The following is a 25,644-nucleotide window of genomic DNA, read 5'->3' as shown; positions in this document are numbered from 1 at the left end:
CTTATGGGGTCCCCGTTTGAGCCTATGCATTCTTGCCCCTTAAGGTTATTGGTCCTAAAGACGGTTTTCCTGGTTGCAATTACTTCTGCAAGGAGAGTGAGTGAGTTGCAAGCTCTATCTGTGAAACCCCCTTATACATCTTTTTATGGGGATAAGGTGGTGTTGAGGACCAAGGCTGCTTTCCTACCGAAGGTTGTTTCACCCTTTCATATGGCCCAAACAATTACTCTTTCCTCGTTTTATCCTCCGCCTCATCCTTCGAAGGAAGAAGAGAGACTTCACTGCTTAGACCCGAGGAGAGCGCTAAGCTTTTATGTGGATAGCACGAAGGATTTCAGGCTGGAGGATCAGCTCTTCATCGGGTACGTGGGAAAGAGGAGAGGAAAGGCAGTCCACAAGAGAACACTCCAGGTGGGTTGTTCTTTGCATTAAAATGTGTTACTCTTTAGCAAAGAAAGAACCCCCTGATGGTATAAGAGCTCATTCCACCAGAGCTAAGTCGGCCTCTTCGGCCTTGGCTAGGGGTGTTCCTGTGGTTGACATCTGCAAGGCCGCAACCTGGTCATCCCTCCATACTTTTGCAAAGCATTACTGCTTAGACTCTGAGGTTAGGAGGGATGGCCATTTTGCACAGTCAGTACTGCAGGATTTCTTGGTTTGACCATTCAGGCACCCTCCACCGAGTGCGGTACTGCTTTGGGACTCTATTCATTAGGTGAGGAATCCACAGGTAGTTGTATCCATCAGAAGAACGAGTTACTTACCTTTGGTAATGACTTTTCTGGTGGATACATTAGCTATCTGTGGATTCCTCACGGTCCCACCCGCCTCCCCGTTGCCTGTCTGGTCTAACCAAGTTTTTCTTGAGTGTGCTCCTCTTGGTTTTGAATAGAATTGTTCGTATATTCATTTACTTGTTTTAAAAAATAAATAAAAAAAAAAGCAAAAAGAATTAAGTTCTTGAAATGATGTATTTATTTTGAGTGTCATTAAATATTGCTATTTGTTCATTTATCTCAATGGCCTATTATTCTCAGGCACGTAAAAAATGTTGGTACTGACGTCGGCGAGGACCTCTTATTGCCTTTATGACGTCAGATGGCGTCGCGTGGGCAGTTGTGACGTCCTCGTCGACGTGCAGAAGCTAGGAAGAAGATTTCCGTCGAATGCTGGCGCAATGGGAGTATTTATTAGGTGAGGAATCCACAGGTAGCTAATGTATCCACCAGAAAAGTCGTTACCGAAGGTAAGTAACTCGTTGTTTTGGCTGATATTTTAGGCTGTCTGCAGTTTGTATGGAGGGACTTCAGTATTATAGGCTCATCATAAGTTTTGTTTTTCTTCCTTCTTCTTTCCTGAGTACAGAAAGTTATTTTATTGTCAGCAAGGCCTTTAGAGTGCCGGTGTTGGCTTTGGCTTGCACTTGTGTGTTTTAATTGGGTGTGGATGTTCACAGTTTTCCCAAAAAGTGCCAAAGTTGTTAAGAAGGGTGTTGGTGTCGGGACGTGCAATTCATGAGATGAGAGATTAGATTTGGCATTGCGTTGTCAATAGAGACGTCTTTGAACTATCTGAAGATTTGGTCTGCTCTTGAGGATTGGTCTCGATTTGTTGGAAGGATGATGAGTGGGGAGATAGGGAGGGCAAAGTGATCGGTCCAGTCTAAGGTTATGGGTGGTTTACAGTGGATTGTTGGTGGTGTTGAGGAGACAAGGTTGAGGATGTGGTCTTTTGAGTGTTTCGGTTGTGTGATATGCAGGCTGTACCAAGTTGAGTATTTTAAGGAGTGTGTCTATTGTATTTTTTGAGCTTTTGGTGTCTGAGAGGTTGAAGTCACCCAAGACTTCAAGTGATGTGGGCATGTTGGATGGCAGGGTGGAGAGGAGCTGTGACAATTAATCAATTAAGTCCTTTTTCTGCCTTAGAGGCCTGCAGATCTCTTGGAAGCTTGTGGTCTGAATAACAGACAATGGGTTAATAGAACTGTGTGGTTAGTGTTATTTGATTGCCCAGTCTGCAGTACCAGGAGGACTTATGGATAACAGAGAGGCCTTGTCCCAGCCTATATGCACAGTCCACATAATGGATGCTGTAGCCTTTGGGAAGAAGGATGTGTGAGGATGCGTGGGTAAACCATGTTTCTGTGAGGAGGACGTCACACTTGTGATAGGTGATAAGGTCATCGATGTCTGATGCATGGAGTCCAGCAAAGCGAGCGTTAATGAGCATAAGTTAGAATGTGTGTTCTGTAGTTTGGGGGGGAGGGGGTAGTACAAGGTTAGTTCTATTATGTTGTGCGAATGCTGTGTGAGTGTTTGGCCCTAAGCCTGTGTGTTTGTGGGGATTGGCAGTATGAGCCGCTGGGTGAGGTACATGATTATATTTTACATTATCAGTTTCATTGGAACATGCATTCTGGCTCAAGGTTCTTCCTGGCTCTAACACACCTGAACAGGCATTGCCCTTGTCTGTTTCTGTCCATTGTCCAGGACGCTCAGGCGATGGGATGCGCTGAAGAGTTGATTGTAGCGGGGAGAAGGCTGGAATTAATGTCACTTCCTAAGCAGATGAATGATGGGAAATTTAAGTCTTCTTGCCTGGCTTCTTTTTAAGGTGTTTTTTGGCTAGAAATCAGTGTTGTTAATTGCTGTGCAGATGGATGATGGGAAATGATGTCCTCGTTCCTGGCTTCTTCTTTTAAAGATTGTTTTGGTGGAAAACCAGTTATGTCACTTCCTGTGCAGTTGAAAGATGGAAAGTGCAGTGAGGGTGGCAAATGAAGGCCTCTTGCCTGGCTGCTTCTTTTAAAGATGGTTTTGGTGGGGAACGAGTTATGCCATTTCCTGTGAAGATGGATGGTGAGATCATGTCATTGAAAGCCTCCAATAGGTATATAGAAATATGCGAATGGTCCAAATGCAATATGCAATGTAGCATCATTGTTTAATGTAGGGAGAAAGCATGACACCCGAGATGTGAAGCCACCAATGGGCCATGATGCCCCCTCTCGTCAAGCATATTACTTTGATGGATCTGCTTGTATGGTTTATGCCATTCTGTTTTTTCAAGTGTAAGGAGGTTAAAACAAGAATATCTGATAGAGACTTCTAGTTGCAGATTACTTACCTTAGAATTTTCCCCCAGGTGTCAGACTGGATCCGTAGATTTTTTCATCAAGCAATACCCTTGCGTGTCGGTAGGTGGCGTCAGTCGACTCCATAGGCGTCGTGGTCGCCGTGATGACGTCGGGAGTAGTACATAGACGCCGCCCTCGCGCAGTGGCATCAGTTCTTTCCGCGCCATGCGCTGATCCGAGAGAGAGCTACCCTCGGCTGTTTTTGGGCCGAATTCGACCGTTTTGACGATATTTTTTGGTGCGTCAAGGATGTCCCCGAAGACCGGGTTCAAGATGTGCGAGGACTTGCCACCGCATGATGTCGGTGACGGACCCTCATCGTGTCTAACTGTGGTGCCTCGAGCGCAACCACGACCCGAAGTCGTGCTCCAAGTGCCTGGCAATGCATCCGATGGCTTTGAGGGAGCAGTCCCTAAAGCTGAAGGTGGCCCGGCACTCGACTCGTGTAGATCCTGATCTCGCTCGAGAGGAAGTTCTCGAGAACGGTCGTGGAGCCACCACCACTCGTCTTCTTCGAAATCTTCGGGTCCAGGTAAGAAGAAGAAGAAGAAGTCGAAGAAGACCCATTGTTCTCCGACTTCACCCCGTCGCCTCATCTTTGGGCGTGCCGACCCCGATACGGCGCCTTCGGGCCCAAGGGGCTTGGCTGAGGGGCCTTCGGGTTCTGCGCCGGCGGCTTCGGCCCGGCCACCGAAGTCGCCTCCGGATCCGTGCACGGTTCGGCACTGACGCCGGTCGCACAGTCGAGACCTTCCCCGGCGCCGGGTCGTTCAGCGACGGTCCCGACGTTGGTATTGCCCACTATCGACGTTGACCCGATTCTCATTCCCGACGACTCGGAGTCGGAGAGGCGTCGCCCGACGCCGCCATTGGCTTCGGTGGGCCCCATTCGCCCGAGGTTGGATTCTGACCCATTTTCCTATGGGTATGAATACGGGGAGGAATTGGAGGGGTCCCTGGACCCTTATGAATACCAGGAAGACCCAACTATGGACTGGGCACAGGACTTGGGCGAAGCCAGTAGTCTTGATACTTCTCCTGACTCTGGCATGCTGTCTCCGCCTACCGCGGCTACGGTGGAGGGAGCTACGTATGCTATGGTGGTTAGTAGGGTGGCTGAGGTCCTTGGCCTTGAGCTACCTACTGTCGAAGTCAGGTCTAACCTCCTAACGGAGGTACTTCAGCCCGGGGCTTCTACGTCTGAACCCATTCTCCCATTTAATGAAGCCCTCACTGACGTCCTTTTGGGTACCTGGTCCAAACCCAACACGGGCTCCTGTGAACTGGTCGATCGCTCGCCGCCATCGGCCTTCGCCGAACGACCTGAAGTTCCTGTCCCAACATCCTACGCATGAGAGTCTTGTTATCCAGGCGTCCTCTTCTTCTGGCGCGTTCCCTTCCGCACCCCCGGATAGGGAATCCAAAAGGCTGGAACAATTTGGTAAGAAGTTATTTTCTTCCTCCAGCCTCACGCTGCGGTCCGTGAACACCTGCATGCCTTTTGAGCCGTTATTCTCACTCCCTGTGGGATACGGTTGCGCAAGTCCTGCCGCAGATACCGGAGGAGGCCCGTGCTATCGTCTCCCAAGCAGTCAAAGATGGGAGAGGTGCGGCGAAGTTCACAATCCGTTGTGGGCTGGATACGACCGACTCTCTGGGCAGATCGGTTGCTACGACAGTGGCCTTACGGCGCCATGCCTGGTTACGTACTTCTGGTTTCTCGGGGGATGTCCAACAGTCACTCATGGACATGCCCTTTAATGGCACCCGTCTCTTTGGAGACAAAGCCGACTCGGCCTTGGAGAGGTTCAAGGAGTCCAGGGCTACGGCTCGGTCCCTTGGCCTTTCTGCCGCCACACGCCCCCCACACTCTGCTTTTCGTCCCTTTCATGGCCACGGAAGAGGCGCCCTGTAGCGTCGTCAACCCAGCCACCGGGCCATATGCGCTGGACAGCCTATGCGTGGCCAGGGGGCGTGGAATCCCACGTGGTTGTGGGACAGGCAACCATAGGTCTGTCCAGTCCACCCTTGACCCCGCAGCATCCTCCAAACCTTCCTAGTCCATTCCCTCACTCCCACCCAGTAGGTGGCAGAATCCGCCATCACCTGCCCTACTGGGAACATATCACCACGGACGGGTGGGTTTTGCAAATAATTCGGAAGGGCTACTCCCTCCTTTTCCAATCCGCACTACCACACATGCCACCATGCTTCCATCCCCTTTCGGAGGATCATTTGGTTCTTCTCCGCCAGGAAGTCCCTGCTCTCTTGGCCAAAGGAGCTATAGAAAGGGTCCCTGTGCCAAAAGTAGGTCATGGTTGTTATTCCCACTACTTTCTGATACCAAAGAAGGACAAAGGCTTGCACCCTATCCTAGATCTTCGGGACCTGAACTACTTCCTCAAGAAGCAGAAGTTCAAAATGCTCACCCTGGCTCAGGTTCTGTCTGCCTTGGACCCAGAGACTGGATGGTAGCGTTGGACTTGCAAAACGCTTATTTCCACATGCCCATCCTGCCTGCCCACAGACGTTACCTACGATTCGTGGTAGGTCACGAGCACTTTTGGTTTACCGTGCTACCTTTCGGCCTTACCAGTGCCCCTCGGGTGTTCACGAAAGTGATGGCGGAGGTTGCAGCTCATCTGCGCCGGTTAGGGGTCTCAGTCTTCCCCTACCTAGACGACTGGCTGTTGAAGGAGCCTTTGCCCCAGACTGTGGTCTCACACCTCCAGACTATGGCGAACCTCCTGCACCAGCTGGGGTTCACTATCAATGTGCCGAAGTAACACCTGACTCCCTCTCAGATGCTCCCTTTCATCAGGGCAGTTCTGGACACAGTGCGGTTTCGGGCTTATCCTCCCCAAAAGTGAGTCCAAGACTTTCAGGCTATGATTCTGATCTTTCAGCCTTGGTCTTGGGTTTCGGTGAGACCGACTCTGAGGCTGCTGGGCCTCTTGGCCTCCTGCATCCTGCTAATAACACATGCCAGGTGGCATATGCGGGCTCTGCAGTGGGACTTGAAGTTCCAGTGGGCGCAGCATCAGGGGAATCTCTCCAACATGGTCCAGATCTCGGAGGGGACTGCGAAAGACCTGCAGTGGTGGCTTTCGAATCCCAATTGGGTCAATGGCAGATCCCTCTCCCTTCCCCAACCAGATCTCTCAATAGTGACAGATGCGTTGGTTGGGGCGGCCACATGGGAGAGGCGGAGATCAGAGGCCTCTGGTCTCCGGCGGAGTCGGGACTCCACATATACATGCTGGAGCTCCGAGCGATCAGACTTGCGTTGAAAGCATTCCTTCCATCTCTCAAAGGGAAAATGGTGCAGGTGTTCACGGACAACACTACTGCCATGTGGTACTCCAACAAACAAGGCAGGGTAGGGTCCTGAACCCTATGTCAGGAGGCACTACGCCTCTGGACATGGCTGGAACATCAGGGCATTACCCTGATGGTCCAACATCTGGCGGGCTCTCTCAACGCCAGAGCAGACAAACTGAGCCGCCGACGCACTGTCGATCACGAATGGCGTCTCCATCCAGAGGTGGATCTTTCTCAAGTGGGGCGAGCCTTGGTTAGATCTGTTCGCCTCCGCAGAGAACGCGCAATGTCAGTTATTTTGCGTGTTGGAGTTTCCAAGGCGGCACTTGCTCGGAGACTCTTTTCGTCTCGAGTGGAACTCCGGCCTCCTTTACGCCTTCCTGCCTACCCCTCTTCTGCCCAGAGTTCTCAAGAAGATCAAGAGCGACCGGGCCCAAGTTATCTTGGTGGCTCCGGACTGGGCTCGAAGAGTGTGGTATCCAGATCTATTGAGCATGTCCATCGATCCTCCACTCAGACTGCCTCTTCGGGCGGATCTTCTGTCGCAGCAGCAGGAGACGGTCCTCCACCCGAACCTGTCCAACCTCCGCCTTCATGCGTGGAGATTGAGTGGCCACAGTTGATGGCATGTGCCCTTCTACCCAAAGTCTGCAATGTTATCTTGGCAGCCAGGCATCCCTCGACTAAAACTGTATATGCCTGTCGTTGGAATAAATTTGTGGCATGGTGCACCAACAATTCTGTTGACCCCCTATCTGCCCCTCTTTCAGAGGTCCTTCTTTTCATTCTTTCCTTGGCGCAGCAGGGCTCTCCATTGGGTACCCTTAAGGGGTGTCTGTCTACCATATCCACCTTTCTTAGGCTTCCTGATCAACCCTCACTCTTTAAATCTCCTCTTGTGAGTAGGTTCCCAAAGGGGCTCACCCACATATTTCCTCCCACTCCCTTAATCATGCCTCAGTGGGATCTTAATCTTGTGCTTACTTTCTTGATGTGTACTCCCTTTGAGCCTATGCATAATTGTCCCTTACGGCTCCTCACATTTAAAACTGTCTTTCTCATCGCCATCACCTCTGCTTGCAGGGTGAGTGAGCTTCTGGCCCTTTCTTCAAAGCCTCCGTACTTGCCCGTACACCCCGACAAAGTGGTGTTACGCACTAGAGCTTCCTTCCATCCTAAGGTAGTTACACCGTTTCATGCAGGCCAGTCCATCACTTTGCCTACCTTCTACACACCCCCACATCCTTCCCATGAGGGCAAGGGACTCCACCGTCTGGACCCAAAAAGAGCATTGGCGTTTTATCTCAATCGTACTAAAGACTTCCGGGTGGACGATCAACTCTTTGTTGGCTATGTGGGTGCGAAAAAAGGGAAGGCGGTGCAGAAACGTACCATCTCTCGATGGGTGCTTCTTTGCATCAAAATGTGCTGCGCTTTGGCAAAAAAGCAACCTCCTGACGGCTTGCGGGCTCATTCTACCAGGGCCACTGCTGCATCCACTGTGTTAGCACGCGGAGTTCCTGTCCTGGATATCTGTCAGGCAGCTACTTGGGCGTCTCTGCACACGTTTGCTAAGCATTACTGCCTGGACAGTCAGGTCCGTTGGGGCGGCTACTTTGGTTGTCCGGTCCTGCAGGACTTTCTAGTATGATCTTAGTTCGCAGCCCACCACCGGGGATGGCATTGCTTTGGTATCTATTCTAAGGTAAGGAATCTGCAACTAGAAGTCTCTTTGTCAGATGTACAAGTTAATTACCTTTGGTAACGAAATATATGGTAGAGACATATTCTAGTTGCAGATTCCTTACCGCCCACCCATCCTCCCCTCTTGCGAACTGATTTCTAGGGACAGGAATTCCCCCCTTTCAGGTCCTTAGCTCTGGCGCACCAATATCAGTGTTCTTGGTGGCTCTGCGCTCTGGCGTGGAAAGTCGTTAAAAGAAACTGACGTCACTGCGCGAGGGCAGCGTCTATGTACTACTCCCGACATCATCACGGCGACCATGACGCCTGCGGAGTCGACCGACGCGCAAGGGTATTGCTCGAAGAAAAAATCTCTGGATCCAGTCTGACTCCTGGGGGAAAATTCTAAGGTAAGGATTCTGCAACTAGAATATGTCTCTACCAGATATTTCGATACAGACGGTAAGTAACTTGTACATTAGCCAGGAGTGGTGTATGATGAGTTAAATCCATACAGCAAAATACAATCTTGTTAAAAAGGTCTTGTGGGCATGGTCTTGCAGGCTTCCTCTGTAGGGTGACTAACTTGAAATCTGAGACTCTGTAAGCAAATTTTTCCTCAAGTTATGTGGCTTGTATTAGAATAATAACAGGAATACATGTTTGAAAATTTGCTTATTGGTGTCCTGATTCCAAATAATATGCTTATTTGACTACGTTTATTTTCACTGGGTCGGCATTCATCTTTTTATCTGTTACAAAATATTGAATTAACTGAATTTAAAATGCGAATGATCTTTTGGGAGGTATAAGTGAATGTCGAGAAAACAAGCGTTCAGGTGTCGTTTTTGTTTGTATGGTTTTCGATGGACTATTTACATCGTACTCGCCTCGCAGCGCTCTATAAAACATACAGGTAATAAAAGGTAGAAGCCCTAGCTGAGGCGTCGGTCACACGCCGGTGTCTTTCTGCACCGTTCCCGCCGTGCTGCAGGGGTGGGGGCCCGGGACGCATGGGCTGGGGGTGGGAGGGGCACTGGAGCGGCGCAGCCAGACTATCGCACGTGCATACTGAGTTGACGTGGAGATCAGAGTAGGTACTTGGTTGCAGTGTACCCTGAAGTCAGCATGTTCCCATCGGCTGCAGCGCTCTTGTTGGGAATGCTCGGCCTGCTGCCCCCGGCAGGGTGTCCCAAGTCGGAGCCCTTGGCAGGACAAGGTGGGGATCAGCCGCTTTTTCGTGGTGCGGACCGCTATGACTTTGCAATCCTCGTACAGCCGGCGGGCGCCGAGTGCTTTCATCAGTTTGCCCATCAGAGTGGGTACTTTTACTTCAGCTACGAGGTAAGCGCCATCGAGTCCGTACACCTGGGTGTTTTATTACAGGCAGCCAACACGCAAACGTTGTTCAGGGATCAGCTTGAAGCAGCAGGAGGATTAAGGTGGGTGCCGTTCTTGAACCACCCTGTATCACCCCAATACTCCTCCCCCATTCAACTCCCCAACATCACCAAAACAACAACCTTCCCTTCACCTTTCTTCTGAACCAGACCAAAGCCTTGCACCTCGACCATGCCCTTTGCCACCTAGTAACCCTACTGCCTTCACTACTTCTCTTCAACTCCCCCTTGGCACCCACCACACCCCTCCGAGCTGGGAAAACGCCCACATGTGGACTCCCTACTCCTCTCTCACTAGTTCCTCAAACTACTTCAACCACCATTCCGGAGACCCAAACCTTGGTGTTTCCCTGCCTTCTCCCTCCATGTGACCTTGTGTTGATTGAACCTTATAGGACTTGAGTGATCTCCAACAAGTAGAGCAATCTCCAGATCCTGCACCCTTTTGAAAGAAGATGCCCCATCCCTATAATCGGCGAATCAGTTGATGGTATTCCATAGACGGCATCACTCACTAAAAATCCCCAAAGCACGGGGGTGGGAGCCACTGGCGGCTTTCCACCACCCCTCCCCTCAAAAGCCCCTTTGTAAAGCATCTGCACTGAGGTCAGGGCCCTCTTGGAGCAGTTGGGCGCAGTGTTGGAGACTTAACGTGATTTTCACAAAGACAAAACTGGCAATTTGTGCTAAAGTATTCTCTGAAGTTATGCAGAAAAAACATGAAAAAAGGTTTGTGGACAGGGTGAATCTGTGTGTAATGCTCAACAATAATCCTCTAATGAATGATACATTGATCTTGTTTCTCGCTGTTATTTCTGCAAAATGTAAACCATATTTTAATTGAAAGAAACGTCCTATATTGGATAAATGATAGAATTTTCCATTGACTGATAAAGGTCACTTCAACTTCATTTTGGCTCCTTTTCTTTGTTTACAAACTTGGCTTGTATTATTGGAAGCTTCAAGTGTTGCCATGAATTTCTGGTTGCCACATATGGAATTATCAAGCCCCCCACATGCTAATGACCCACTAGTTCTCAGAGGGATCAGGACTTGTATTTGTCCCATACCCCTCACCCCCATCACCAACCACCTTGACAATGCAGTTTGAAGCTTGCTAGAGCTGTTATCACGTTTACTTTTCTGAGTGGACTTAAGAAATTTTTTGCACTTACTATTTATATCATAACCAAGTTAAGCCTCAGTCTTTGTGCCGCCTCCTGCAAAGCTAGCACACCTTTCTGAAGAGTGAACACGTGTCCCCCTTACCACCATGAAATATATTTAATGAATATAGAACGTATTGAGGAAAACAGGGTGATGGGGACCTCCTGTTTACTGTTACCAATGTACAATGGGAACAGTTGCCTGGCTTTTCCTAGCTAATAAATCTTCGGTGTAAGTATTAATATTTATGTATAGTGAGGAGCTCTGTGGATCTGGTAAATTAAATCAAAATCTGATGTGACCCAGACTCTGGAATCCTGGAAAGCTTTAGAGTGGAACATATTGACCACTTATGGGGGCAGGGCAGGGCAATGTAACTGGGCCATTCCACTATGGGTGAACAGCACGCATGACATGCAGTTTTTATTGAGCGCCTTAAATAGCTCCAACAGTGATAGCTTCAGTAGATGACCTTTCTGGAGAAGGACTGAGTGTTGTTCCCTCGAAGACAGAACGAGATTTAGAGTTTGGCTATAAGAAATAACACACTTGGTATATGGAAGATAACATATCCATCACATTTGTGACAGAGTATTCAATTCGCTAAACTCTAAATCACGCCCTAAGTCTCCTAGAGGAGGTGGGGTACTTTGTATACTCCTTCACTGCTGGTGCCCACCTCCTGCTTAATTTTCCAGGAGGACAATCTTTTTATCAAAGGCAAAAATAATAGAAACTCATTCCCTTACAGAACCGTAGACTTTACACACAAGAGGATCTTTTCTATTGATTACTGCTTCATGCAGGTAGTCACAGGCCCATTAGCCAGCAACAAAGATGGGTTTAAATTGGCCTACGGCCCCATATCAGTACTCTGTAACATTGTTAATGACAGGTGAGTGTGTGGTACTGTGTCTTTTCAGTGCTGGGTTGCTTGGCTTCCTGCCGCACACTCACCTACAATCACAGGCCAGACACACTGTATGCTTGAACCATACAGTTGGTCTTTGCCTGTGAAAGAATTTCGACGGGTCAAAAATAAAGGTCCATGTGAAAATGATGAAACTGTCTCCTAGAATTCCATTACCACAACTCCAATAACCATCACCACAGATTTTTTTTTTTTTTTTACCAGTGTTCCTTTTATTTCGGTAATACACCCTTTTCCCCTCACCACCCACTTTCCTGATGCATGTCCCTTCCCATCCAGGAAGATTTCAGATTTGAAGTGTACATGTACAAGAATGCACCAGGATCGCATTAGTGCCACCACCAATGAATTGCTTAAGTGACCCAAAGTGAGAGTGCAACCAACCACCTCAAAAACTGTGATGGGTACTACTTTCTCTGCTAGTCTTGTGCTTCTGCTCTTTCATTCAGCATGTTCGTCCTCCTGGACTGGTGGACACAGACTACACAGCAACTTCCAGAGCAGCAGAATGCAAATGCTTTCCTTAGGAGCACTTGCACACAGCAGGTTGGCACAAGTACTCGACTAAACACCAGTTCCTGTCCCTGGTCCAGCTCTTTCCACCGGCCCCTCACAACATTTACTTTCTGCTTAGGTTGCCTCGAGAGTGTATCTTCTGTGTCTTTATCCACTGATGCATAGTCACTCAGCAGACTTTCAGTCTCCTTTCCCAATTCAGTAGATCCATAATTTGCACTATATTTATACAAGGACCCATGGACTTCAGTATCACGTAGTATACATTGAAGCATAACTTTTCAATTGAAAACAAATTACCACGCCGGGGCCTTTCAGGTAGACAAAAAGATTGTCAGCTGGAGCATCAGAAAGACTGACCGTACATTTCTGAATCACAAGACTGTCAGCATATATCTTGCAACCAAAGGTCAAAACAAATATAGTGTTTACGCTGAAAACATTTGTAGAATATTTTTATCAGCCATAGTAAATTATCACAAGTCGGAAAGGAGAAAACTAGGAAAGTACACTAGTTCCAAGAGAAACTTGAACCAACCCCAGGTCAAGGTATAAGATGCACTTTTAATAGCTATGTTAAGGGCACACATGCAGAGGATAAAAACCTGCAAAGCTTCTAATGTCAAGAGGTTACTGTTGAGCCTTGATCCCAGAGGTGGGCGAGCTCTAATCCAGGTCTAAGTAGATATAAAGCAATGGCAGGGCATGGTTCCAAGAGATTTTGGAAAGCATAGACTAGGGCTTAAAGGCAGATATGTAGTGGGAAGCATTGAGAGGATGTAGAGAACCAAAACAAAGCCTCAGTGCCAAGGATGCAGCTCAGGACCGGAATGAGAACCAACTAGAGCCACACGTTAAAGAAACCTAGGCCCTTGATCTAATTCTGGTGGAGATGAGAAATCAATGCTAAAAATGCAGGCTTATGCTCTGCATGCAAGATGTTATAAAACATAAACATCAGGAGCCTTCAACAACAGAAATTCAGCCCCAGGTTCTTCTTGCAGGAGAAAATGTGGTATCAGGAAAAGCCCTCACCCTTAGAAATACAGGCACATCTGCTGCCTAGAGAATAAAGTCCTTCAATGGTAGCCCTCCGCACTAGAATTGCAGGTCCGTGTTCTGCTTCCTAGAGAATGTGGGGCAGCAGCAGCCAGTGCCAGACACATAGTCTCTGGTCCCACTTCCAAGAGAAATGTGGCATCAACAGGATCCATCAACAATAGAAATTCATTCTCTTCTAACAAGGGTATAAGTACCATCACAGGTACCTCAGCCTCAGGACTAAAACTACAGGACCATGTTGTTGAGAATACAAATCATCAGATGCAGCCCCCGGTGCTAGAACTGCAGGTCCATGTTCTGCTTCTTAGAGCGTGTGGGACTGCTTCAGTCACAGCCCTGGACCCACTTCAACGAGAATATGGGGCGTCAGCAGGAGCAATCAACACTAGAAAGTCAGGGTCTTCTAACAAAAGAATAAGTACAATCAAAGGTATCCCAGCCTCAAGGCTTAAACTACACGTCAGTGTTCTGTTTCCTAGAGAATAAGGATCATCGACATCAGCCCTCGGTGCTAGAAATGCAGGCTCAGGCTCTTTACCAAGGGAACAAGGATTATCAACAGTGATTACAGTATTTTCTGTGCCCGCACACCTCCTTTTGGTGTTACCCTAGATTGTTTTTTAATTTTGTGCCAGATATTTGCCTTCCTTCTACATGTTTTTAAAAATTGTGTTTTATGTGGTTGTGGGATTTTTTGGACGGGCGTAGGAAACAAATGTCAAGACTTGCAGAGAGTTTGTTGGTAGGCAGCCATTTTTCCTCAAATGGTTAGCACTTATTGCCTCATGTTCGATCCTGTGACCTTAGTCAGTACAACGGGGTGTTATAGAAGAGGCATTGATCGTGCCTCTGATACTCTATGAGAATAAAGAATGAAGCACATATGGCCGGATAAAACGTTTTTAGTTTAAGCCTGTTGCTCACTGGTGAAAAATCAACAACAAGATTTGTTAGAATTGTTTTATTTATTTTTTAACTGATCCGAACACAGATGCCTTGTTCCCCCAAGAAACCTGGTTAAACGATGCTTCAGGCCCTGACATGGTACCAGCTTCACCAGCTATTGTATTAGTGATGTAGATCGTAAGGACAGGAAAGATGGCGTAATTGCTATTATATTTAAGGATACAACTCCCTGTAAAATTGAGAAGCTAGAAATTCCGGAATGCGAAGCCCTGATGTTTTCTATTGCTCTGGCAAAGAAATTGACTATGTTGAGAGCCTTAAGGTACCGCCCTCTGGGTATGGTCGGTAATTGGTGCTCTGATCTGATAGAGGGGCTGACCTCAGTTATCCTAAAACGTGCTAATTTCACTGTGCTTGGTGACTTTAATATACATTTAGAGTATAAATCTAACACTTTGGCTATATCCGTATTCAATTATTTTGTGGCCTTAAATTTGAAACTAATAAACCACTTCTACTCATATGGCCGGCCATCAACTAGATCCAATTTTTACAAATCTGGATACGCTTAAGGCTGATTTGCCTTTACCTTTGACATGGTCTGACCATTTTGCAGTGCCCTGCTCCTTGACAATAGCTCCCCTGCCACATTGTCAAGATAAGCAGCATGCTTCTTCTAGCAGAAGCTGGGCAAAACTAGATATTCCTAAGTGGAATGCTATTCTGGAAGAGACTCCTCCTGTTTTATGTAATTCAGTGGTATCAAACGCTTTTGAGATTGACAGTTGGTTAAGATCTTCTTGGGACATTCTTTTACCGACTACCATTAAGAGGCATCATTGATCTTTACCTCTGGCACCATGGTTCACTGACGCTCTTTATATTGAAAAAAATATATATATGTAAACAGTTACAGAGAGCTTGGCGTGAATACTATCATAATGTAGATAAAACACATTGCAAGAATGCCTTAAAGTTTTACCATAAAAACTGTTGTAGAGCTGAAGTCTCCTATTTTACAAATAAAATTACCGAAACCCAAAACTGCCCTAAGACTCTTTTTAAAGTTGTGATTTCACTTTCAGATCATACAAAATTGATTCCAACCATTTTACTCTCCCAGATTCAATGTGTTGAAATTGTCGACTTATTTATTCAAAAAAGTTGATGACATTTAGGCTACCTTCTCTAACACAGTTAAGGTTAATGACCAAACAAACATCCCTAAAGTTAATACCATCCTGGGGACTTCTCAGCCTTTAAATATATCATCTGTTAAACTCCTTCTCTCAACTATCAAGTCTGGTTCCCTACTGGACACTTCCCCCCTGATATTTTGGGTAGGCTCTCCCAGCAACATGTGGAGCATATTAAATCAGTCATTGACAGAGGGGGTAGTCCCAAAAAATTGGAAAATAGCACTTGTCATCCTATTGCTGAAAAAGGCTAATGCCGACTCCCTTGTATGGTACAATTATAGGCCAATATCCTTTTTATTTACTCTTTCTAAAGTACTGGAAAAACATGTAAACTTGCAAATTACAAGTCACATAGAACAGAATGAATTGCTCCATCCTTCCCAATCTGGATTTTATGCTGGTTACCGCACAGAATCAGCTTGCCTCTGGGTGCTGGAGTATGTAAGGCATACATTGGACAAAGGCTGGGTGGCTACACTCCTCCTATTAGATCTCAGTGCAGCATTTGACATTATTATTCACAGTACGCTACACCAAAGACTTGCAGGAATGAGAATTCAGGGCAATGCGTTAGCCTGGATTAAATCTTTTCTAGATAACAGTTCCTTTCAATGGTACACCAATCAATATAGGTCAAAATTACACCCTCTAATGTCAGATGTGCCTCAGGGTTCCATCTTGGGTCCTCTACTTCTTAACTTATACGTGGGACCTCTGGCAGACATTGTGGAGAACTGTGGCATTACACTTTCTTCATATGCTGATGGTACACAAATTGTGGTATCTCTGTTTTCCAAAGATAATCAGGAAGCTGCTGCCTTGCCCTCTTGTCTCTTACAAGTGTCAGAATGGATGAGTGCGAACTCCTTGAGGTTAAATGGTGACAAGATGGAGGTTCTGCTGGTGGATAACCCCTCTATACCCTGGGCCGCACATTTATGGCCTGACTCCGTGGGTCACACCACTAATCCCATTCCTGCTGTAAAACATTTGGGTGTCTGGTTAACCAGGAACTTACTATGAACCATCTGATTACCAAGGGAGCAACACCTGTTTTGGTATTCTGAAATGGGTTAAGAAGATCATTTTTTGGCTCCCCACCGCTGCTTAGCATACCGTAATTCAAGCCTTAGTTACCTCAAAGCTGGATTATGGGAATGTCTTATATCTAGGGGTGGCAAAATCCATGATGCTTCACGCCTCCTGCTTTGTCCTCCGAAGTTCACCAGCTCTGCCAGCCTGTTAAAATCTCTTTATTGGTTGCCCAGTAAGTGGAGGGTGCAATTTAAGGTGCTGTGCTGTATGCACAAATGCCTCTATAATACTGCATCTGCTTACTTGAGAGCTTTGGTCACTCGATTTTCGCCAAATTGCCCCCTGACAAGTTATGAGAAACTAGCTGTGATCCCCAGAATAAGGAGATCTCGCCAAGGAGGTTGTGCCTGCTCCTACCTGTGACCTTGATTCTGGAATGATTTCCCTGGAGCTCTGAGAAAATATGACTCTCTCCTGCCATTCCGGAAATTGTTGAAAACCTGGCGGCTGTTCCAACGATCTGGTTTATAAATCATTGTCCTTGAGTTGCTTGGAGTACTGTTACCTGTAATCTTGCTTGCACTGAGAAACCTTTTTGATAGCTATGCGCTTTATATATCATGCAAAATAATAATAACTGCAGCCCTCACCGCTGGGACTGCAGGTCCGTTTTCTACAGCGTATCTGTACCTTTTGACTTCTGAGGACTCCTACTGAAACATTATAGGAGTCCAGGGACCCCCTTCTGAATCATTATTGGGAGCAGGGATTTCCGTCCTAAGCCAGTTCTGAGATTTGGACCTCACAATAGTACACAAAAATACAAAAACAAGTACACACCAAACAAATGCTCAAATATTGAAATATTTTGTGTGACTCACAATCAAATATAGAACGTTTTCACATTTTAATTTTGTTTCTATATTTGTATATACTTTATTAATTTTAATTGATTCATTTTAATGTTATTTGATGTTGTAAAACAGTCGCAGAACCCTAGGGCTCCTCGGACCACAGGTTAAGGACCATTGTCCGAGAGAGTAAGAATCACCACCAGCAGCCTTTTAAAATAGAACTGCATGACTGTGGTCTGCTTCTTAAGATAATACGGAGAACCAACAGCATCAGTCAGTGCCTGATATGCAGGACCTTCTGTCCAGGGAATAAGGACCACTAGTCGCAGCCTCCAGTGCTAGTAATGCAGGCTCAGGTTCTGCTGCAAATAGAATGCGGCCAATTAACAGCAGCCCACAATGTCAGAAAAGAAGGTCAAGTCTTTGTGTCCAAGAGAATATGGACTCCGGCTCTGCTGTGAAAGAAAATATGGACCATCAAATCCTGTTCTCAGAGCTGTAAAAGCAGACTCTGGCATTGCTGCCCTGAGAATACTGAACATTAACAGCAGACCTCAAAGACAGGAATGTAGCCTCAGACTCTGTTGCTAGTAGAATAAGGACCCCCGACCTTAGTGCTCAAAGCTAGAAAAGTACGCTCAGCTTCCAATAGATTCTGGAGTACCACCAGCATCTCTTAATGGTAGGATTGCCCGCTTAGGTCATGTCTATACAATACTGAGCATCGGGAGCATTTCGGCCTGTCAATGCCAGGAACGTAGGAAGGGCAATTTCCATAGGACTATGAGGTATCACCTATATTGCTTGATAATGTGAATGCATGGTAGGTCGTTGTTCTATAAGGTAAGGAGCAAACAAACAGGGTCCTAACCAGATGAAATGATTTAATCCCTTTCAGTGTCTCATGGCAGTCTTAAACATTTTTGGGGGGATGGCGTGGTGGCAGGCGTGAAACTAACCACTTTCCAATAATACACAGTGACATTCTTAAAACTAGTTGAGCTTCTACATTTGGTGCACTTGCTGTAGTCAAATTTCACTTTGTAGTTGTGTTCAGGATTTGTTGTCCACAGACATTTACTCCATGTGGTGTTTGTGTTGCCTGATATGCAATACCATAACAATCAGTAACAACGCTACCACAAGTGCTATTGTTGAATGGAAGACATGCACAGTGGCCACTTTGTAATCGGAAGGCATTTCTTGACTATCCCAACCTGGATGAGATACCGTCATCAACCATTCACAGAAGCAAATCCCCTTCAATGCTCATTAATGAAGCAAAAAGAAAGACCACTCTTCAGGGACTGCATTCGGGAGTGGCCACAACACGTTCACTGTCAAAAAGTTAAATGCACTTGACCATCAACATGTAAAGCGCATTCACGTATCTCACCAAACACCTGTACACTTTGGGTCCCCATCCAGACACAGTTAGTGACTATTGCTCAAGAGGATATTGATCCAGTGAAAACTTCCAAATAGGAATTCACACCTACTACCTGTTGTCCTAAAAGGACACAGTCAATGACCAACATTCAGGGGCAATCAATGACAGGTGAAGATTGACTTTGTATGGTTCATGTTACAAATGAATAATACACCATGATGCGTTTGACAACTTCACTAAAAGAATTGCAAACTTGCGCTTGCCAGCTTCTAGGCGTTGCAAAACCAAACTTTTCATCATAACTTCACCTGTTAATGAATCTTTACATAGCTCATTCCATGTGCGAGAAATATATATTTTTAATGATGAAGTGTGTTAATAGCAAAAAAGGAAGGAAAACGTTTGATTTGGATTTTTTCCTGCAAAGTGGCACTGGGAGTATTTAAAAAAAAAAAGATCAGTAAGTGGCTGGGTATGAGAATGTCTCTCAGAGGTTTCTGTCTTGGCTGAAGATGATTTAAATGGACATTTTCCATTCATAGCACGTTCAAAGGTGGTATGACCGTTGAGATTGATTTCGGCCAGGCTGTCTTTGCTGGCCACTCTAGTTTTCCGTTCTCCTGGTTGGAATTCTCTCCTTGAACAGAATAAAGTTCTGTGGTCATGTTATTTCCATGCTGCTTACCAAACGGTGTTTACTTATGAAGTACATTAGATAGTTGGCATATTCAGCAGCTGTTATCAACGCCTTCCACAATCAATCAATGCTTTTAACAGTGAACAAACAAAACACACTCTACCACCGACACCTGCTAAGCACAAAAAGGCTCCCAAGTTCTCTGCCTGTGGTGTGTGACCTTCATGTTAGACTGGCTCCTAACCGAGTGCGCGTAGTTTTTTTTTTTTGTACAAGCACAGCATTTGTAAATTATACACCATTGCTACCTAAGCAATTAAAACAGCCAGCTCCAAGGTGAAGTAAAATGGCTGAAAACATTTCACAGGCTCACTGTGGCCTACTGGTCCAGGAAGCTGCGACATGTGAGCGGCCAATGCCTGCTCTTCAGTTTTAAACATTCACGAGGAAAGAATTTCGCACTGTCATATGTTAAAAGAACGGGGTGTATTACCTGCGTAGCACAGGCACGGTATCCCTATTTTGGAGACGTGAAATAAGGGGCGGGAGAAAACCTCAAATATGTATAGTTGCTTTACAAGAATCGTTCAACACTTTAACATGTACACTCACCATATAAGAATATTGCATATACGCAACTACCCTTGCTCTCTTTAAAGATCAGTACAAGTTTGTGAACTAAAAATATGTATATATTTTTCCACAATACACAAAGCAAAGGGTGAGCAGGAGTATGAACGTTTGTCATCAGCTGGATTTCACTGTGAGGAGTACTGTAACTGAGAGTGGATATGTGTTCCACACCAATCAGAAAAGACCATGCGTTTTCAGAACAGAGATCCCCATCAGGCTATGCCCATCTCTCAGGTATGTTCAACAGTAAGTGCACCAAGACTGAATTGCTCATGCATCTCTCTTAAGGGGCAAATTCTTCTCCCATTACATAGGACAATTATATAGAGAGTTCTTTACTTACATGCACCCCTCCTCCATGTTTCTATGTTAGGGATTTTATCATTGCCTTATTCACGTGCTATATCCCTATGGTCCAGTATTAATTCACAGCACAGAGAGTGAATTTGTTCTTGGGCAGGTCGCCTTTACCCCATAGCCCCTTGTACTGTACTGTACTGTAATCGTATTTATATAGCGCTTACTACCCCTGACGAGGCGTCGAAGCGCTTTTCGATGAGTAGCACGCTACTCTGGAACCCAACAAGAATTAGTGATGGATTAGTATAGTTTAATAATGAGTACAGTTTTAATATTATTATGAGTTAATTTGAGCTGCGGATATGAGAGTTTGTTAGTTAGATTGACTGGAGTAATAGAGGGGTGGAGGAGGAAAGAAATCCAGAAGTGTTAATTGGGAGTATATCCTTCATTTACTAAACCCAAAGGCTTGGGATGAATAAAGGGGGGCGGAGGAGGAAGAGTATGTGGAAGGGTTAGGAGGGAGAGCATAGTAGCAGGGTGAGATGAATGCAGGGGAATTTAGTAGGGTTGTGTGGGAGGTCACAGAGGTAGAGTGAGGTTTGGTGAGTTAGATGTGGAGGTGGAGGGAAGAGCTTAGGCAGAGATATTTAGGAGATGAAAGTGGTAGAAGGGGTGAGTCAGAGTGAGAATGGAGGATAGTTTGATAGAGACATGATATAAGAGTGATGAGTAGATAAGTGTGATAAGATGAGAGCAGGAATTCATAGATATCTAGTATAACAACCCAAAAACCAGGAGCCATGCAATGATCCACGAACATGCCAAGCACAGAGACAACATATACACATACATACACATTTATATATATATATATACATATACCCACACACACACATGAACACACACACATATGCACATACAAAACATAATTAGAATCATGGGTAAAAAATACTTAGTCAGACAGGTTTAAAGAGTGTGTGTGTATTTTATTGTTATGACAGTAGCAATACATATTTTCCAAAGAAACTATAAATAAATAGAAATATACAAATAATCTGAAAAAATATTTATCCACATAGACATATGCAGTTCATAGTTGTTTGAAAAAGGTGGTTATGAAGGAAAGAGCCAACTCTTGAGTAGTTTTCTGAAGACAAGAAAGTTATCTGTGGCTCTTATAGTTGGGGGTAATGAATTCCATAGTTTGGCTGCTTGGACGGAGAAGGATGTACCACCTATAGTCTTTTTCTTGTATCGTGGTGTTCTAAGGCGGGGTGCCAGTTTTGAGCGAAGGGTTCTTTGTTGGATGTATTTGGTAATTTTCTTTCTGATAAAAAGCGGTCCTGTTCCATGTATAGCTTTGTGGGTGATACAAAGCAGCTTGAAAGTGCATCGTCTGGCAACGGGTAACCAGTGTAGTGCTCTCAAGGCAGGGGAGATGTGGGCTTGCGGCTTTATATGTAGTAGTAGCCTGGCTGCGGAATTCTGGATACGTTGTAGTTTTTTCATAACAGATAGAGATGATTCATGTTTGAGGCTATTGGCATAATCCAGTTTGGATAGTACAAGCGAGATAGTAGCTTGCACTTTGTGTGGAAATCCGAGGTGGGGGAAGATGCTTCGTAAAGTCTTTAAGGTGATGAAGCTTGTGCGTGCTAATTTGTCTACTTGGGCATTCATAGTTAGCTTGGAATCCATGGTGATTCCTAGGTTTTTCACTTCCTTGGATAATTGAGGAGGTGGTCCGAGATCGTCAGGCCAGACGCACAGAGTGCCATAATGTTTCCAGTCACCACATATGAGTATTTCTGTTTTGGAGGTATTTAGTTTGAGATGGCTCCAGGTCATCCACTGATCAACGGCTCTGAGGCAACTGAAGATTTGTGAGTTTTCAATGTTTTTGGGGTCTTCTAATTTAAGTAGTATTTGTGTGTCATCTGCATAGTTGTAGCATGTGAGATGGAAATCATTGATCAGTTCTGGTAAAGATATCATGTAGATGTTGAAAAGCAAATGTGAGATGATTGACCCTTTGGGGACCCCTGCTTTTGTGAGGTAGGGTTCGGACGAGAAGGGGGGCGAGTGGATGATATTCGCTCTTTTTTGGAGATAGGAAGTAATCCAGTTGAGAGCAATCCCTTGTATGCCGGCTTTGTGGAGTCTGAGTTAGGGTGTCATGGTCAACGGTATCAAAGGCAGCTGAGAGGTCCAAGAGAAGTAGTGCAGCAACTCCATTTCAGTCGACTGTGTTTTTAAGATCGTCCCAGATGGCCATGAGTGCCGATTCAGTGCTTCTTCCTGGGCGGAATCCAGTTTGGAAGTCTGAAAGTATAGAATTGTCTTCAATGAATTGTGACATCTGGGCGAATGCTGCTCTTTCTATCAATTTGCCCAGGAAAGGTCAATTTGTGATAGGTCTGTAGTTGTTGGGGTCTTGCGGGTCTAGGTTTGTTTTCTTTAATAATGGTCGTATGTATGCCTTTTTCAGGTCTGCAGGAAAAGTTCCTGAAGTTAAAGAGTTGTTGATGATTCTTCTTACAGGTGTGGCAGTAGAAGTAGATAGCAGGATGTTCTTGAAGATTTGTGGTGGGCAAGGGTCAGAAGGGCAACCAGAAGGTCTGCTTGCTTTCACCAAATCCATAAATTCATCCTGGGATATTTATTTGAAGGACTGTAGAGGTTGGGATGGTTTATTCTTAGAAGGTATTTTTGTTGTATTGTAGGTTCAGCAATATAAACATTCTCACAGCCTTTAACAATTCACTGTTGACTTTATCCCAAAATGACTGAATTACTGTTCTGCCCCAGAGTCTGGACGAAATTATCTTCGATTGTAGCAAATACAAGTAGGACTCCTAACCAAGCCCAGGCAAATAGTGCAGCTCTTTGAATTTATATCCTCCGTAAGATCTTCAGTCATATGTCCCTCAAGTTGGATTGAACAGCAACCTCTTTATCGTGCAAAGGGGCCCTAACCTACTTCTCCTCATTGATCGGTCCTAGGTAATTTATCCACTTTCCCGTCGGGCTCATCAGGACATCTTGCTTATTACCGAGAAGCGTATCATATTTTGGAGACCTCTCTGTCCATTAGTGTCTCCATCAACATCCCGGCCTCTATCCAGATCTGGACCTGTATTGCGGCTGACTAAGTAGTGTGCCTGTAGATTGTGACAGATCTGAAGATGGCAATACAATTACAGGTGGTATTAAACTAGCCCTGGAAATTAATTTATTAAATGGCTTTTGATTAAAGGGTCAATCATCCTCTTCTATGACCCTATGCATGGTCTCTCTTTTTGCTACCTTTCAATTCTTTATTTCCTCCTTTCTTACTCAGCCTTTGCTCCATCATCATAAAGTCAGTGCTTCTCAAATTTACCTATCATTTATGAGCTAAACATCTATTTGTATTCTAGAGCCAACTTAATCTGTATCATTTTGATAAGGAGATTCTTGTTTTATTCTTAAATCAAAATATTTTTTTAAATGGGAAGAATCAAAGAAGTTTCTCTTCAATATGAACTTTAGGAGCTATATAATTTTAGCTTCTAGGGGTTCAAGCACTTTGGAGGTGTGTGGCCTAGCAGGGAATGGCGTAGGACATGCCTTGCCTGCCCTTCGATCATTCGTGGCTTTCCCAGCAACATCCACAGTCATGGGGCCACTATCCACCCTCTCCAAGGCTAGCAGAGGTTTGGTGCACCCCCTGTACAACCTGGGAGGGGGGTCGTTTTGTTCTGCTGGTGTGGCTCCAGCAATATTCAAGCAGAGGCCCGTCGTTGCCTACTTTGCACCTCTCCACCATTTCCTCAACCCATGCCCTGCTCTGCAAAGATCAAGAGGGACTGGGGCGTGCACTGTCCAGGCACCTGCCTGCAGACCTAGTGCTGGAAGCGCACCTGGCAGATGGGGCGTCCCAACTCTGTGCTCCCCTGCAATCTGCGGTAAATCTGACGTTGTCACAGCAGGGCCCGCCGGAGCAGCCGGTCCCAGTCGGGTTGCCGGTACGTGGGCCTGGGAGCACCAGTTTGAGCCCCATGGGGCAGACTGGTGAGTCATGCCTCCACATATTGGGGCTTCGGCGGAAACTGCTACAGCAGACTCGGGAAATACTGCTGCTTCGTGACTGATGCCCCCCCTATCTGCAGCGTCTGTGGAGGCCCTTGCGGGGTGACGCATCGGCCTGGCCACTGCCGCTTTGGATGCCTGCCTCAGCTGGAGGAGCAGCAGTGGCGGCCTGATGCCCTGACTCCTGCCCCACGACCTGCCCTTGGAACAGGAGGCCCCGATGCGTTATCGGCTGGGAGCGGAACCTTCCGCGAGTGCCCAGCAGTCAGAGCACACAGTATCCGCGCACTCATGTCCTCGCCTGATTTTGGCGGTGATCAAGGAGGACCCAGCAGCGGCCACCTAGCAGCATGGCACCAGAGAGAGGGACTCCTGATTTGGGACCTGCAAATGACACCTTGGACAATTACAAACGGGCCATGGAGACATGCTCTGTTTTACACACAGCGCACCCTGGAACTACAAGCGTAGGCTGTGAGTGCATACGCCCTGGGTAGATGAAGTAATGATGCTCCATACAACAATAAAAATATAAAGCAATCACCTTTATTCACGAACAACTCCGACGCAGTGCTCTCTCTCCCAAGGTCAGCAAGTAACTGCCGTGGAGAGAACACTGCCGAACTCACGCATCAAAACATTCCATTATGTTGTCTCGAGGCCTGCAACACGTAGGATCCTCGAGACATACTGCGAGACAGATTACAACACATCTCTTCCCGTTAATATTACAAAGAAAAATAAAACATGTAAAAACATAAACATAACAGAGGTGAAACTAATAAGAGCCAAGAAAAGAAAAGAAAACTCAAGGCACAAAATCTTTAAGAAAAACAGGTGGTCTCCTAGACCTAATAGGCCTAAGACCGAACAACCTTGAACTAACACCACTGGTGTGTGTAGTCCTCATATTCTCGTTCATAAATCGACGCTCAGGCATCAAAACACCGTCACCACCACCAGCATCCAAGACCTGACCTTCAAACTGATCATTCACGACCTCACCATCCTCCATCAACATGTAACCTGTACAACTTTCTTCATACTCCCTATTATCCCAATTTGATGCAAATTTAGCCACCCTCCTCTTATTCCATCGTTGTCCATTAGAGAGAACAACATGCCATTTATGCACTTCAAGTACCTTGAATGGCCCTAAGAATTTTGAAGTACCACCCCTTACTCTTCCGGATTTAACCTTTACCCAATCGCCAGGTTTGATTCTGAGATAAACTCGCTCAGCTTTGTCTAAACAATCAAATGTGTTATTAGACTTGCCACAATAATATTGACTACCAGAAATTAACTCTTGCATCCACAATGGTTTAATTCTACCCAAAGGTTTCCTGCCCCTCATGACCTCGAATGGAATCCTTCCAGTACTCACATGTTCAGTGGTG

The 25,644-nt window shown here is 45.9% G+C and overlaps 1 protein-coding gene across 1 annotated transcript in view; it reads left to right on the top strand.

The window, feature by feature from the left end:
- The first annotated feature begins 9,202 nt into the window (after nt 1-9,202).
- The window catches only part of TMED6 (transmembrane p24 trafficking protein 6), an 82,271-nt gene continuing 65,829 nt past the window's right edge, over nt 9,203-25,644 (top strand). Inside the window, exon 1 of the mRNA XM_069217036.1 lies at nt 9,203-9,484. Within this exon, the coding sequence (XP_069073137.1) occupies nt 9,269-9,484 (216 nt within the window). The 5' untranslated portion in view covers nt 9,203-9,268. The remainder of the gene's footprint in view (nt 9,485-25,644) is intronic.

The sequence above is a fragment of the Pleurodeles waltl genome, chromosome 12 (assembly GCF_031143425.1).
Source record: "Pleurodeles waltl isolate 20211129_DDA chromosome 12, aPleWal1.hap1.20221129, whole genome shotgun sequence".
NCBI lineage: Eukaryota > Metazoa > Chordata > Amphibia > Caudata > Salamandridae > Pleurodeles > Pleurodeles waltl.
This window is presented reverse-complemented; position numbering and strand designations above follow the sequence as displayed.